General features: G+C 33.2%; 3 protein-coding genes across 3 annotated transcripts; 1 reads left to right on the top strand and 2 right to left on the bottom strand.

The window, feature by feature from the left end:
- Positions 1-989: 989 nt before the first annotated feature.
- LOC107361853 (uncharacterized) lies at positions 990-2,965 on the bottom strand. Its single transcript, XM_015928785.3, has 3 exons — positions 2,712-2,965; positions 2,313-2,538; positions 990-2,217 (listed from the first exon to the last, which is right to left on the bottom strand). The coding sequence occupies exons 1-3, from the start codon at positions 2,775-2,777 to the stop codon at positions 1,328-1,330; spliced, it is 1,182 nt and encodes a 393-aa protein (XP_015784271.2). The 5' UTR covers positions 2,778-2,965; the 3' UTR covers positions 990-1,327.
- Positions 2,966-8,058: 5,093 nt separating this feature from the next.
- LOC107361832 (protein farnesyltransferase subunit beta) lies at positions 8,059-9,726 on the top strand. Its single transcript, XM_015928763.3, has 4 exons — positions 8,059-8,191; positions 8,319-9,221; positions 9,311-9,525; positions 9,591-9,726. The coding sequence occupies exons 1-4, from the start codon at positions 8,146-8,148 to the stop codon at positions 9,693-9,695; spliced, it is 1,269 nt and encodes a 422-aa protein (XP_015784249.2). The 5' UTR covers positions 8,059-8,145; the 3' UTR covers positions 9,696-9,726.
- On the bottom strand, positions 9,698-10,867 carry ND-24 (NADH dehydrogenase ubiquinone). Its single transcript, XM_015928798.3, has 3 exons — positions 10,652-10,867; positions 10,321-10,522; positions 9,698-10,220 (listed from the first exon to the last, which is right to left on the bottom strand). The coding sequence occupies exons 1-3, from the start codon at positions 10,802-10,804 to the stop codon at positions 9,868-9,870; spliced, it is 708 nt and encodes a 235-aa protein (XP_015784284.1). The 5' UTR covers positions 10,805-10,867; the 3' UTR covers positions 9,698-9,867.
- Positions 10,868-15,368: the final 4,501 nt, after the last annotated feature.

The following is a 15,368-nucleotide window of genomic DNA, read 5'->3' as shown; positions in this document are numbered from 1 at the left end:
AAGACTTTTTTTCCTTCTTCAGGTATTCAATTGTAGAATGCATTTTGCTAGGCAAACTTTATGGTTTTCTGGTTGTGATTAGTTTATGTTTAACAGTTTTAATTATTCACAAATGGCTTTACTTTAGGTTATCTTATTGAAATGAACGTGATTCTTGATTCACTTGTTATGAAATAAACATGAAACTCGTAAAAATACTGATAACTTTGTAATATGAATTGATGGTCAGACAAGTTGAAAGTAACTCTGTTAATTCAATTTAAAAGTGAGATTCCAACAAAATCAACAATCAATTGAAATGGACGATCAATAGTCAATTTATGCTTTTTAGTTGTTCAATTTACTAATTGTATTCTTGATGAAATGAATTGTTATTTGCTTTCTTTATTCGCTTAGAGACTGATTTATTTAAGTTGAGATTATCTGTTAAACTTACCTGAATTGAATTGTATACTTATGAATGATGAAAATAATATCGAGGTAAAGGTAACAACTGAATGTCTTAAGGTGATTCTTAAGGTCATTTTTATCACTGATTGATGATGATTTTGTTGGTTAATCAAGTTTTGCTTGATGTTTAAATTGTGAAAAATCCAATGTTTGGTTTGAAAAAAAGTTCAGTTTATCCACTGTTTAGAGGGAAAACTTTTCAATTGTACTTTTATTGCACTGAGAAATGTTTAGTTTGAAATTGAATTGAGTGTAACATTTGAAACTATTAACTGTTGATCAAGATTAAAAGTTGCAGTTTGACAATAGTTATATCAACTGTTAATTGGGAGTAACTAATGAGAAATAAGAAACTGTTGACTGGATAAAATGCTCAAGAAATGTTAACTAAACTGTTATAGAGGTGAGAGTTTGCTTCATGTAACATCTTCCTTATCATCCAACTCTATTAGGTTTTATGATATCCTTTTTTTGGCAAACTTGATGCCATCTATGGTTGTTCATTCAATGGAACCTTTTATTTGGATAAATGAGTAAACTTTTCTGTTATTACTTTGGTCAAGTTAAATTTAATTGTTCATTATAGCAACAGACATCAGTTTAACACATCAAAATTAATTAATCTCGAAATTTACATTCATTTTTTCACCTGATGTCAATATATATTCTTATCAATTGAAAGCAAATCTCTACACTATTAAGTGCATTTTTTTCTTATAATTGTGAATAGTCTTCCACCTAACTGGAAATTGTATTTTGACGCTGCCGATCCAACTGCTCTTTGATGCTGAAACATGTTAGTTAATAGCAACAATTAGAATAGAGGAAAAATTAACTTAGAAGAAGGAATTAGGAAGTTTGGGCTACAGAAGCGACTTTATTGAGGCTGAGGTGGACCATAACCGGGGTAACCTTGTGAAGATTGATCATAACCAGGGTATGCACCCATAGGAGCGGGACCACGAGCTGAGAAATGTCCATAACCGGCTTGTTGATGATAGCCGGGGCGTGCTTGAGCCCCTGATGGCTGTGCAGGACCTGATGGAGCTGGAGAAACATAACCTCCACTAGATGGTGGGGAAGGACCGGGATTAGGTGACCCATAATTTACACCATAACCTGGTTGTGAATACTGAGAACCTTGATTATAACCACCATAACCTGGATAATTTTGTTGCGGTCCAGTGGCTGGAGTGGGTCCACTACCTGGTCCTGTAGGTCCAGGATGGACTGGATTAGTTGAAGAGTAACCTGGAGATTGATGAGAACCTGTTGGAGGATACCAATTAGTAGGACCTGATCCTTGAGCTGAACCGGGAGGTGGTTGAGGTGGCGCGTTGGAGTAGCCTGGTTGTGGATAGTTAGGATAAGATCCATATTGTTGAGAGGATAGTGGTGGAGTTGGGTAGGGTGCATTTGGCGCAGGTCCTTGAGGAGATGCTGGAGGTCCTTGGTTGTAGCTACCATAACCAGAATAACCTGAAGATGGAGGGTACTGCCCTTGGTTGTATTGTTGATTTGAAGGCATCTGGTAGTTACCATATGAATTGGGAAGTTGAGTACTTGAAGATGGAGGTCGAGGAGGGGGCATCATGTTTCCTACGTATTGATGAGGTGGAACATTAGGTCCACTGCTGGATGACGGTGGAGACGTAGTAGGCTGTGGAGGGCCACTGTTAGGATTAGGAATGGTTGGTTGACCAGCTGGTGCGCTCGTCGGAGGACCTTGAGAATGTGGTGCTGGCGGTGGAGGCGGTGGCATGCATTCTAGAAAACGTTTAAAGAGACAAAAAATTAGACGAAATATAAAAAAAATTAAAAATCAAATGATTTTTTAATTCAAAATTAATTTCGGTTCTTACCAGAAGGTTGAGGTGGCATATTGCCCTGTGACTGTTGAGGCTGAGGTTGTCCGAAAGTAGGTGGAGGTGGAATGATTTGTGCTAAATTTGGATTAGATTCACTCAAACTTCCCAAGTAAAGCAAGTTACGATGAATAGTGCTTATTAAATGAACACTTTTTTGTGCTTCACCCTTGTTTTGAGCTTCCATCACTGCCTGAATCAAATTTGAATTTTCATCAAGCATCTGAAAAGAGAAAGATAAAAAAATTGCATATGTTAAATGTTTGACTGCTTTAATGATACCAATTGACAATACAACTCTTCAACAGAATAAACTCTGAGTAAGTCAGGGCACAAAGGAGAGGCTAAATGGCAAGGAAATAGTTAAAAATGTATGAGTTAATTAAAAAAGTTTACCTTTTGGATTTGAGCTGAATTTGTTGGGCCACGGGCACGTTGGCTGGGTAAAAAAGCAGCCGACATTTTGATTTACCCAAGTGACCAGTCAAGAAAATCACACCCAGAGAGTAGATGGTCTATAATTAAAAGAAAATAAGCTTCTAAAACTAAATAAACAAAATTTAATCAATATTTCATAAATTACAAATTAGAGCTCAAGCTGTCACCAGAACAATGTCAATCAAAATACATGAAGCTATTTGTCACACACAATCAGCCAATGCAGAAAAAAACCGAAAAGCAGTAAATTTGCTTTCAGCAAAGAGTAAGAAGAGTGTTCACTTCAATGGGAGCATTTTTATCACAAAAAGTTAAAAAAGTCACCACACGATGCCTCTGGTAATGGTCAACCACGTTGATTTGTTTACAATTAATTGTAAACAAATCAACGTTGTTGACCGCTACAGTGTAAAAGTTGAAAAAAGTGATTTATAATTAAATTTTCTTTAAGAAATTAGTAATTTTTGTTAATTAGATTAATTTTTTTGGTTTTTTTGCACTCCCAACATCTCTGTTGATCAAAAAAAGTAAGTTTTTTTTGTTAATTTATACATTAATTTAAATTAATTTTTTGGACATGTCGCTACATTATCATATTATATTGTAACTCATCATTTTTATGAATTTTTATGAACTTTTAAGCTATTTATAATATGTTTAATGTTTAATTAACAAGAATGAAACTTTTTTGATTTGAACTTTTTTTATATTTCTGACGAAATATAAAAAAGTTCATTGTTGATCAAAAAAGTTTCATTCGTGTTAATTAAACATTAAACATATAATAAATAACTTAAAAGTTCATAAAAATTCATAAAAATAATGAGTTATAATATAATATAATAATAAATTAAGAATCTTATTTAATAAGGTATTGCATTTATTGTGAAGAATAAATTTTTCGGAGATTTTGTTATGATTTACAATTTTTACATAAATCTAAACATGGACTCTAATCGATTTTTATCTCAATTTTCAGTGTCTTCTAGGTGCTTGGTTCCGGACTGCCAGTCAGGTAGGAATATCTTTGTATCTCTTTTTAAATTTCCTTTGAATGATGAAGAAAGATGTAAGAAATGGTTAGATGCGGTGAATATGAGACTTCGAATTCGAGCAAATAATTCTGAAATAAAGAAATTAGAGATTTGTAGTGAGCATTTTCATTCAGATTTTCTTTCATCAACTCGAAGAGGTTATAAATTAGTCGTTACTGCCATACCTACACTAAACTTAGAAAGTTGTTTTGATCAAAATCGACAGTCAGAAGTGGAAAATGGAAACGATAATTTAGTGCTCGCTGAAGAAGCGTGTATTACAAATGAAGAAGATAACAACAATTTTATGCTCGCTGAAGAAGCGTGTATTACAAATGACGAAGATGACAATTTTATGCTCGCTGAAGAAGCGTGTATTACAAATGAAGAAGATAACAACAATTTTATGCGCGCTGAAGAAGCGTGTATTATAAATGAAGAAGTGAATAATGAAGTATATCTAGTAAATGAGACAGGTGATTGTGAACGAATGAGCCTTGAGGCTGCAAAAGCAAAACATGAAGATGGAGTATTCATAGAATTAGATACTGAAACAGCAAAAGCTATTCATGGAATGATTGATCAGATAAAGAAAGAGCATGTGATACAAGTTGATAAGCTGAAATTGCAGATCGAAGAATTGGAAACTAAATATGAATATGAAAATAGAAAACTCAAGAATGATATTACAAAATTAGAAACAAATTTGAAAAAAATTAGATCTGATCCACCTTCGAGACTGATTCTTCAACATTATAAGAAGCTCAAAACTTATTTAAATGATGATGCATTTACATTAGTTGATTGTGCTCTAAGAAATGCGGATAAATCTATGAATGGGAGAAGACATACCCCAGAAAGTAAGAAACTAGCTAATTTCATCCATAGTAAATCTCCAGTAGCTTATAAAATAATCAGATCCATGTTTTCAATGCCTCATCGAATCACTTTAGCTAGGTTTAATAAAGATTTATTTTCTACAACTGGTATAACAAGCGAAATGAAATTTATGCTTAAAAAATGGGCAGATAAAATTGATTTGAAAGATAGATATTGTATATTGAGTTTTGATGAAACAGACATACAACCTGAATACACATATATTGCTAACAGAGATATAGTAGACGGTTTTGTAGACATGGGGGTTCATGGAAGAAAACCAGAAAAGGCCAAAAAAGTTCTAGTTTTCGGTTTGCGTGGGATTTCAGGACAGTGGAAAGAAATCGTTTCATACTATCTGACTCAAGGTAAATTGGATGCTGAAGCCCTTTTACCAATAGTTAAAGAGCATGTTGATGCTTGTTATGAAGTTGGACTTCCTGTTTTGGCTATTGTATGCGATGGCGCTGGACCAAATCGTGGACTTTTGAACCATTTAGGCTGTGACAAATTGAATCCAACTTTTGAAATGCATGGAGAAAAAATTCAGTTCCTTTTTGATGTTCCTCATTGTATAAAACTTATCAGAAATAATCTTATTAACAACAAATTAAAATGGGTTATGGATGAAGAAAATAATGGAATGATAGACTGGGAATACATATCATCGCATCTCAAACGTATGCTTGCGTCAAAAAATATATTGAAAGAGTGTCCAAGGATAACAAAAGACCATTTGATAGGAAATGAATACCTGAAAATGAGAGTAAAGTTAGCAACACAAGTTTTCAGTGCGTCTGTTAGTGCGTCAATGTTGTATGCTATAGTGAACCAGAAATTGCCTCCAGAAGCTTTGCCAACTGCGAAATTCGTCAAAGAGTTAGATAAATTGTTTGATATGCTGAATTCATCCACGAATGGTATGCAAGATAAAAAACCTTGGAAGATAGGTATAACTAGAGAAAATTCAATAATTGAAGAGCTCCGTAAATGGAAAAACTCATTGACTTTGTCGAAATTCATTAACAAGAATGGAAACATAAACAATAAGGTTGCTTGTCTTGATATGTTACAGCAGACTATAGAAGGGGTGATAAGATTGAGTGAGAGATGTTTTGAATTAGGAGTAAATGTGATTCATACTAGAAGGCTTAATCAAGATATATTGGAAAATTTCTTCGGACAGATGAAAGGAAACTGTAAAAGACTTACGACGCGAAACTTCAGAGCCAAGTTCAGAAATAGGTTATTAGCTAAATCAGATATTCAAATTATGAATTGTGAATTAGATGAGCAAGATGATTCAATAGTAGATTCGCTCAGTGAAATGACAGAAACTGAATCAGACTCAAACTGGATTGCAAGGGCAGGAGAGTATATAGCAAACTTTAATCCTTTTAACGATGCTAGTCCGAATGCGAACTTAGCAGAGTATATAGCAAACTTCAATCCTTATTATGATGATAGTCAGAATGAGTCGTTAGAAGAATTTATCAGAATTAATGAAAGTTTAGACATTGGTGAAGATCAAGCGGCGTTAGACTCACAAGATAATCAAGATGGACTTGGGCTAATTTCATATGTAGCAGGCTATCTATTAAGAAAGATATCTAACACTAGCGTGTCAGATTGTGATGAATGTCGATCATTGTTGCGGTCTGAATCACTTGAAGAATATCATAGATTCACATCTTTTAAGGAGTATGCACAGGAAACGGGAGCATGTTTGAACTATCCATGTTATCAATTTGTTTCTTACGTTGAAGAATGTTGTAAGATTTTAGATGAAAAGGTCCCTTCAGTAATCACTATCGTTGGTGTGAAATTCACTCTTAGCCAAATATTGAATCTTGTAAAGTTTGATTTTATCCCTGATTGTCATAACTATCTTATCAAGACAGAATGTATAAAGCGTTTGTCATCTATGTTTCTCGGAAAGTATTTGAAGCACATGAGATTGAAAGAGGCAGAAAACTTATCATTGAATGAAATTCTCAAGCGTAAAAGAAGCCGAAAAGCTTAAAACTGGTGAAAGTTGAGGTTTATCATTGAAGATTTATCATTTATTCAGGAGGTGTCAGGGGTGGTGGAGGGTGACACCTATAAAAATAAGCGTTATTATCAAAGATCTTAATTCATTAATCATTTCTTTTCTCGAAATATACGATTTATTAATGATTTTTTTTTCGTTTCAGTGGATCAAAATGGAGTTCAGCCATCTCGACGACGAGGTTCGGATGATGAGTAAGTATAATTTCATATTTTGGAATACATGTAGATAAGATAGCATCATACTTAGCATCATTGGAGTATATTGAGTCTAATCACAAGTTTTTTTATTTTTCAGGGTTCAAATTGTTGGCGAGCACCTCAGAAGGTGCCATATTAGGGAAAGCAATGAAGCTTTCCCTCATTTCAATGCCGGTGTACGGCCACCAGCACCAGCTAGGCCACCTCCAAGGCCGGCTCAACCAGCCCAAGCTCCCCAAAGGGCACCAGGGCCACAAGCTGGTTTCAGGCCTCAGTTTATGCCTGAGGCCCAGATAAGGATGGCGAGGCCTCAGCCTCGATTTGCTGGTGACCATCCTCATCGGCGCCATCACCCTTATGGGATTGCCAACAGGCATAGAATAATGTAAGTATATCTGAGGTATCAATTGTTGATTATCTTCCAGATTTAAATCAGTTATTTCACTCAGTCTAATGATTTTCTTGTTTTTCAACAGGGATCCAGGTTACACTCCACCTCCAAGTGGATTTAACCGCCGGCAAAGGCGGTATTTGGAGAGACTGGTCGAAAGACCAGTCATCAATAATATAATGTAAGTATTATATCGATGTAAACATGGTTGAATATGATTAAAATATGATTGTTTTGATATATCTAATCAATATCTTTTTTTCACAGGAATGTTCAGAACCAACATGTTGGTGTGCTCCAATTCGGAGCACCCGAGCAGCCAAATGTTGATGCTGCTCGGGATCGAGGATTTGGCCTCCGAGGTCATTTTGGTGGGGTTAGACCCCAAAATCATCGTTATTATTGATTTTTTTCTTTTTCTTATTTATTTCTTTTTGTTTCTTTTTTTGGTTTTTTGTTTCTTTTTGTTTTCTGTTTCTTTTTTTGTTTGAAAATGTTAATTAAATTTTGTTATTCAATTTAATTGCAGTTATTTCATTAATATTAGTCTTTAGTTTATTTTGTGCTAATTGATTTTTTCTTTCAGCGCCATCTTGTGGTGACTTTTTTAACAATTTACTGATAAAATTGGTTAACATTAAGTGTACTCTCTTGTTATACTCTTTGGCTTTCAGTGAATTGGATGGTATCCATAGTAACCATGGATCGAGATTGTTGATTGGTGAACTTTAGGTGGTTTTTAGTCAATGTTTACGGTTCTGTTTGAAATCTTATTTCTAGTTTACATTTGTGAATTATTTGAACCTTTTCACGTTGTCTGTTTAAAAAACATAGCTTAATGATGTCTTCAGATATTGATGAACCGGAACAATGGGATACAATCGGTAAGAATGATTGATGTCCGAATTTCTCTATTTTTTTCTTTCAAAAATCTTGCAATCTTTAATCTGATCAGTGGTACGTCTATTGTTTATCGTTTATCTTATTCCTTGTATATTTCTTACTTGACAGATAATTCATTGCGATGTTGCCAGCCTGATTTTCCTCTTTTCGCCAGTTCTGAAAAATTTCCCACCAAAACTAGTTCAGAAGAACACAAAGTACTCATCAAAATTCTTAAATGTTATCGTCAAGCTCGTACTCGATTTTCTGCAAACCCAGATCAACTTGAACTTAATCGATCTCAAATTAGTAGCTGGTTAATGGGAGGATTATTTCAACCGGATGTCTTTTATCAATCTCTTGACGCAGCAAAACCATGGATGATTTACTGGATTATACATTCAATTTATTTACTAGGTGAAGATGCATTGCTTAACAATTCTCATCATGATGTGATCACCTTTCTCAATCGATGCTGTCGCCTTGATGGTGGTTATGGAGGAGGTCCTGATCAAATTCCACATTTAGCTACAACTTATGGTGCAATCAATGCTTTGGTTACGTTATGCGACACTGAAGCATTACAGTCAATTGATAGGGCAGCTTTGTACAAATTTTTAATGAAAATGCGTCAACCCAATGGTTCATTCATTATGCATGAAGATGGTGAAAGTGACGTTAGAGGGATTTATTGTGCCGCTGCAGTTGCTTACATTACTGGAATCAACACACCTGAATTATTTGAAGGGTCAGCCGAATGGATATTAAAATGTCAAACTTATGAGGGTGGCTTTGGTGCTATGCCAGATGAAGAAGCTCACGGTGGATACTCTTTTTGTGCTCTTGCAGCTTTAACATTGTTTGGAAAAGCACATCAATGTGACCTGAAAGCTTTATTAAGATGGACTGTAATGAAACAAAAGCCTATTGAGGGAGGATTTTGCGGTCGAACCAACAAGTTGGTCGACGGATGTTATTCTTTCTGGCAAGCAGCAGCGATAGTTATAATTGAATCGCACCTTGCAAAACAAAGTACGCTGTATTTATAATATTACTTTACATTTATTCAAATGGTTATGCATAGTTAATTTTTTTACTCATGATTTCTCTTGATTTTATAGATTCTCATGTACTTAATTATCGAAGATGGACCTTTAATCAACAAGCGCTGCAAGAATATTTATTGTGTTGTTGTCAATCTCCTCGCGGTGGGTTAATCGATAAACCAGGACGGGTTCCTGATTTTTACCATACTTGTTATGATTTATCAGGCCTTTCGATTGCCCAGTTTGCTTTCATTGAAGATATGGTAGTTGGTTCAAGTACAAATAAATTGGTAAGATTTATATTATAGAACGCCAATCATAGAAAAAACACTAATTTGTTTTATTTTAATTTCAGGTCCCTGTTCATCCTGTCTTCAATCTTACCATGAAATCAGTTTCTTTCGCCAATGATTTTTTCAAAAGCAATCCCTTTGTTGTGCAAAACGATGTAACAAATTAGAATGAACTTAACTTAAAATTATTATTATCAATTTTTTGTTTTACAATGTTTAATGTACATCTCGGATTTGATTTCTTGAACAAACGATATAATAGTTTTTTCAATAATTTGAAATTAACTTACAATCTAAGGACTAAAGACAACAAAAAATTGTGAATGTAAACCGATAAAATTAAAGGTCAGGCCTTACTTTAAAGCCTGGACCAGGAGGTGGCGATGTTAAGGATGTTAAACCACCTTTTGGTTCGCAGTTTTGTCTACCACTACTTGCTGCAGGACCTATTTTGGGCTTTTTACCGGCCCTGAGATCGTTAATGATTTGAGTTGCTTCATCCAAGGTCAAGTCTTCGTAATAATCATCGTTAATTTGCAACATGGGAGCATTTACGCAAGCACCCAAACATTCGACTTCGATTACTGTAAACAACTTGTCGTCTTTGCAAATTTCTTTAACATGATGAAATAAATCATCACCACCTCGAAGCATACATGGAGTTGTAGTACAAACTTGAACAAAATATTTACCTACAAAGACAAGAAATGGCGAAACAAAATACATTATCATGTGTTTATAACAGTAATATTATAGCATTTCTTGGTTCAAAAATATAATATTACAACTTACCAACTGGCTGACGGTTGTACATGGTATAGAAAGTAGCTACTTCATAAACTCTCATTCTGGGTACTTTAAGATAGTCAGCAACGAAATTCATAGCCTTTAAAGGCAGCCAATTATCATGTTGACGTTGTGCTAAATCAAGTAAAGGCATTATAGCTCCGGCTTTGTGTCCTTCAGGATATATTGAAGTAATCTCTTCAGCTTTCTGTAAATATCATTTTTAAAGAAAAGTTAGTCACACAGCTATAAGTTCAAGAGCAGAATGGTCTGCGAAAAAGACTGATTTATCGTAAAACGATGAATTAAAAATTGAAAATCATAAGAGTCAACATACCTTTTTGTTTTCAGCATTCCATTCAAATTTATCCACATCTGGATCAGTGTTTCGATGAACAAATAATTTATCACTTAATCGTGGAGTAGAGGTAGTCAAACGACGTACAGAAGTTAAACTACGTACTAAATTAAAACCTCGCGACAAAGACATGATAAATAACGATTAATAAATTGATCAAATCTTAACAGGGAAACCAAAACAAACCCAAGCAAAACCAATTTCTTGCAATTTCCAGATGACGTTTCACCAAACTACTAGATGGCGTTCTCACCACTGAAAATTTTCCCAACAAAATCTTCAGCAAAAAATCATGAAACCTAAACCAGTTGATTAACTTTATTAAGTCACAAATTGATTTAGTGTTGGATTATTTTCAATTAACATCTTGTTAACTGGAAGTGGAAATGAATTTAGATTTCAAATTTATTTCATTTTTCATCGTAATGAGTACAAGATGTTAGACTTCAAGTTAAAAGATAATTCAATTGGCATTTTGATGAATCGATCTCTCTGTTGGTCAGATATTCAGGAATAAACTGATCTTCCACAAACCAGATGAATACACAAATGTAAGCAAACAACTGTGAAATCAAACATGATATCAAGTATTATGCATTTTCATCTCTCATAATACAGTCAAGTATAAATGGATCAATTTACAATTTAAATTGAAAACCATTTGACAAACCAATTTTGAAAACCAAATGGTCAAAGCTCTATTAACCTTGCTGATTTATATTTATTGAAGCAAGTTAATTTAAAGATAAGTGATATGTTAATAGGAGCAAAAAATAGCGTTAAAGTGACCATCAAAGTGTAAAAAAACATAAGAAAAGGACATTGAAAACATTCACATTGACCATTACATTGTACCAATAAACTGGTTGAAAATATGCATTAGTACATAATAATAATTCAAATAAATAGTGATTTTATAATGGATTTACAGTTTGACGAGTTTCATGCCTTTACCATTGCAAGGTAACTTATTTTTGGATACAAAATGGTGTTCAAATCAATCAACTTTATTAACCATTTCAACAGTGATAATGAAAGTGGAAAAATTCATTCAATTGAATCATTACCAGGAAAAAAAACTAACGTCCAGATTGGGATAAAAACTGAACCATTGACTGTAGTTAATGACAAACAGACTTAAATTGATGCTTTGATACGCATTATTATCACTGGAAACATTATTTAAAGGCTAAATTGTTGACAATTTAACGGAAATAACGGACTAAAAAGCTAAAAGTGAAACAATAGTTTCCTTAAAACTGGTAAATCTTTCAAAGATTGACAGTCTTTTAAAGCTTCTGGCAGCTTTATAAATCAATTTATAAGCTAAATTGTTGAACCTTTTTTCGTAATTTTCAACATTTTCACCAATCATAATCACAATGTTAACTCATTTTAAAATAATAATTCATTCACTTTTCCAACCTTTTAATAATTCAGCATTTCAATGAGATTTTCTTCACTTTCATGTTACAGTATAAGACTTTCAATGGATTCCATTCACAAATAGGAAGTTTTGTCCGGAAAATTTTCCCTCCTTCTTCTTCCTTCTCATCTTTATCATATTTTTTCAAGTCTGAGGTTTTCCAGCTTTTTTTTGTTCAACAAGAGGAATAGATGAAAATATCAACAGGAAAGCAAAGGATCAAGCTGAAGATTGTGTCAGCAAAAAGCTGAAAAATCAATAGAACAAAAGATTTCAACTTTTAATTCCTTGAATCTCTTTCATTGTGAAACAAAATAATGATTAAGTCATGATCAATTGGTTGTTGAACTTGGCTTGAAATTTGAGATACAAGGAAAAAAAAGGCAAACAAAATCAAGGCAATTTGATGAGATTCACTTTTCAATATTGAATTTTCAATTTTACACAAAATGACGACTTTAATGACGACTCAAACTTGATTTGCTTTTTAATCATTTTCCTTTCCCTTGAAGCAAGGTTTAAATTTAATTGTAACTTCAAAATTAAACTGTAAACAGACTTGTTAATTAATACAGTTAACTGAATATCTTTTACAGATATTTCAACTTTATACTCAGTAAAGTGTGAGATTCAACTGTAGATTCAATTTCAATCTAAAAGAGTATAATTGAACAGAATGGTAATAACAGCTCAAGGCGAGATGAACATTTTGGGTTATTAAATAGTGATTAAGATTTGCTGGTTAATAGGCATTTGGAGCAACTGTGAAAATTAAAGTGTAAAGGTAAAAAAATAATTTTGCTTGAAAGGTAAATGGTAAATGTTTCGTTTGCCAAACCATTTCCAAGTCAAACTCAAATGGTTACTAAATGGTGTTTCCAGAATCACTATCAATATTGAAGGTAAATTGTAATTCATGTTTCTCCTGTCAACCGATCCTTACACTTTACTTTGTATTTTAAAGCACATCAATACAAATAAATAGCCAAATAAATGAGACAAAATGGTTTCCATCGAAAGGTTTAGACAGCAACAGAATCGGGTTATCGTTAAATTATAATAAATAACAGTTATCATGACTATCATGGAATCTTATTTTCATTTCTTCTTCTTCTTCTCCAATCTCACCTTTTACCATTCGATGTTTATAATTGCATGAAAATTGTTGTCGTTGAGGTCACATTCAACTTGGAAAGAGCAATGATTATTATCCAAATGATGATACAATCCTTTGAGACTTTACCTATTGTTACCTTTGCAAGGGCAAAATGAGAATATAAAATGACGAGGAAAAAAAAGAGTTGAAAATGAGTTGATTATTAATGATTAAAAGTGAAAAGAGTGAAAACAATTGAGATTCATTTGCAAGATATAATGATGTACCTTAACAAGCAGTCGACTTAACCTCAACAGAATTGGATTAACTTTTAATGCCAAATCATTATTAATATTAAATATTATTAGGTTAACAAGTGAATCAACAGAAGCACCAATTATTAAATAATAAAAGGTGAAACAAGATTAAAGGTTTACTATTAAAATGAGGACGAAAAAGGTAAATCTCTGTAAATTGTTTGCTTCTTATTGTTGCCTGTGTAATAATTATTCATAACCATTTACTGGGTTCAAATGGTTCAAGTTAATTTGTCCTTTAGATTGTCTCTTGTTTTATTAAATAGCTGATGATACATAATGATGGTTAATTTGATTTGCTTTTTTATGGTCAATTGTAAAGAGTCAATCAGATTTCGGGTCAATTTCGCACTCAATGTTTCCGTTTGTTGTAATACAAATGATACTTCATGCGAATGATTATAATCGACATGAATGTTTGAATAATTTCATATTACTTTCATTTTTATATTCATTCTTTTGTTGTCTCCTCTATTGATCTTTCATTTTTATCTTGAATACTTGCTTTTTTGTTGCTTGATAAATATTTTTGTTTATTATTTGTTTCCATCAAATGAACCATTGAAAATGTTTCTGTATAACAATAGCCAATGATCATCATGGTCCATTGAGATTGATCATCTAGATACTTGATAGTTTAAATCAAAACATATTGCAAAAGCCAAATTTCACTTGTTCAACAGCAAAGATGACTCGCTCTTTCATCAAGTCTAAGATGGTCAAATTGACAACGGCAAGATCAATTTTTACCCAACCAGTAAATTCAAAACGTATATTTCATGCTTGTCCAAGTATGAGCCTCATGCTGTTATTTTTACTTTTATTGTTTAATAATATACGAGTGAATAACATCCATTTTGACAAATTTTTTATTTTGATTAACAAAGAGAGTAAAAGTCAATGAGAATGGCAACAAGATATTGAGCATCTCTTTATTGGACGACACAAGCTAGCATATTAGAGAAGAGCAAAGTGTCCGGAATCAGACTTGAACTTTGTGGGTTTATTAGGCCATAAAATCGATTCCATTAGTGCTAGTGTTGTTATTTCGCACTCTCAATCTCATTGTCTTTTCTTGTCATTTGCCCGACACCTTTTTGTCCTGGAACCGGACTTTTACTCACTACTCTTCTTCTTTCACCCAAAATGAAGACGATTTTAACTATCAGCCTAATCTAATAAAACTTTCCACGTTCGCATACAGGGTTGTATCAATTCAGTACCGATAAAAATTTTATTTGATCATGGTTCCTGTATCTCGCTAATAAATAGTAAATTATTGAATATAATTGTAATGAGTAGTTATAAAAAGTCCTCTTCTGGACCAACTTGTCCCACCTGGACCAACTTTAGGTGCCTCTTCTGGACCAAATTTTTTGCTTAATTTTTCATTATTCCTCTTGTCCTCTTCTGGACCAAATTTTAATTAATTTTCAAGGGGTAAGGGAGCGTGGGAAAACTTTTGTTTATCAAATTTAACCTTTATTTTGCAATTAAACAATGAATTTTCTGCTGGATTTTTTTATCAATTTTACATTGAATTGACCTATTTAAATACATAAAATTATAATCCTCTACTCCTTTCTTCGAGCAAATCGTGAGGAACTTTTGTTAATCTTTGTAGCTCTTTAAGTGCATATTGAGCAAATCCTAAATCACTATTGTTTTTAATTGCCAACATTTCTTTTAGCTGCATATTTACGTTGAAAATCTTTTCAACCTTTTTCGCCTCCTTGTTCACTTTTTTGTCGATATCGCTTATTTCTTTTTTCAGTTTTTTTACCTCATGAAATCCATTCTGGTCGATTCCGTTTTTTAACATATTATAAAGAACAGATTTTACAACGGTTTTCACCT

This window comes from Tetranychus urticae, chromosome 1 (assembly GCF_039701765.1).
Source record: "Tetranychus urticae isolate SD_2017Ah chromosome 1, NJAU_TeUrti_SD_1.0, whole genome shotgun sequence".
Lineage (NCBI taxonomy): Eukaryota > Metazoa > Arthropoda > Arachnida > Trombidiformes > Tetranychidae > Tetranychus > Tetranychus urticae.
The sequence above is the reverse complement of the archived record's forward strand: the minus strand, read 5'-3'. Positions and strand labels throughout refer to the sequence as shown.

Coding starts and splice junctions, on each gene's coding strand:
- LOC107361853 (XM_015928785.3), bottom strand. CDS start 2,777: ATGTCGGCTGCTTTTTTACCCAGCCAACGTGCCCGTGGCCCAACAAAT. Junction 2,539..2,711: donor ATTCAGCTCAAATCCAAAAG/GTAAACTTTTTT, acceptor TTCTCTTTTCAG/ATGCTTGATGAAAATTCAAA. Junction 2,218..2,312: donor TATGCCACCTCAACCTTCTG/GTAAGAACCGAA, acceptor AACGTTTTCTAG/AATGCATGCCACCGCCTCCA.
- LOC107361832 (XM_015928763.3), top strand. CDS start 8,146: ATGATGTCTTCAGATATTGATGAACCGGAACAATGGGATACAATCG. Junction 9,222..9,310: donor ATCGCACCTTGCAAAACAAA/GTACGCTGTATT, acceptor TTGATTTTATAG/ATTCTCATGTACTTAATTAT. Junction 9,526..9,590: donor GTTCAAGTACAAATAAATTG/GTAAGATTTATA, acceptor TTTTAATTTCAG/GTCCCTGTTCATCCTGTCTT.
- ND-24 (XM_015928798.3), bottom strand. CDS start 10,804: ATGTCTTTGTCGCGAGGTTTTAATTTAGTACGTAGTTTAACTTCTGTA. Junction 10,523..10,651: donor GGAATGCTGAAAACAAAAAG/GTATGTTGACTC, acceptor TGATATTTACAG/AAAGCTGAAGAGATTACTTC. Junction 10,221..10,320: donor GTACAACCGTCAGCCAGTTG/GTAAGTTGTAAT, acceptor TTGTCTTTGTAG/GTAAATATTTTGTTCAAGTT.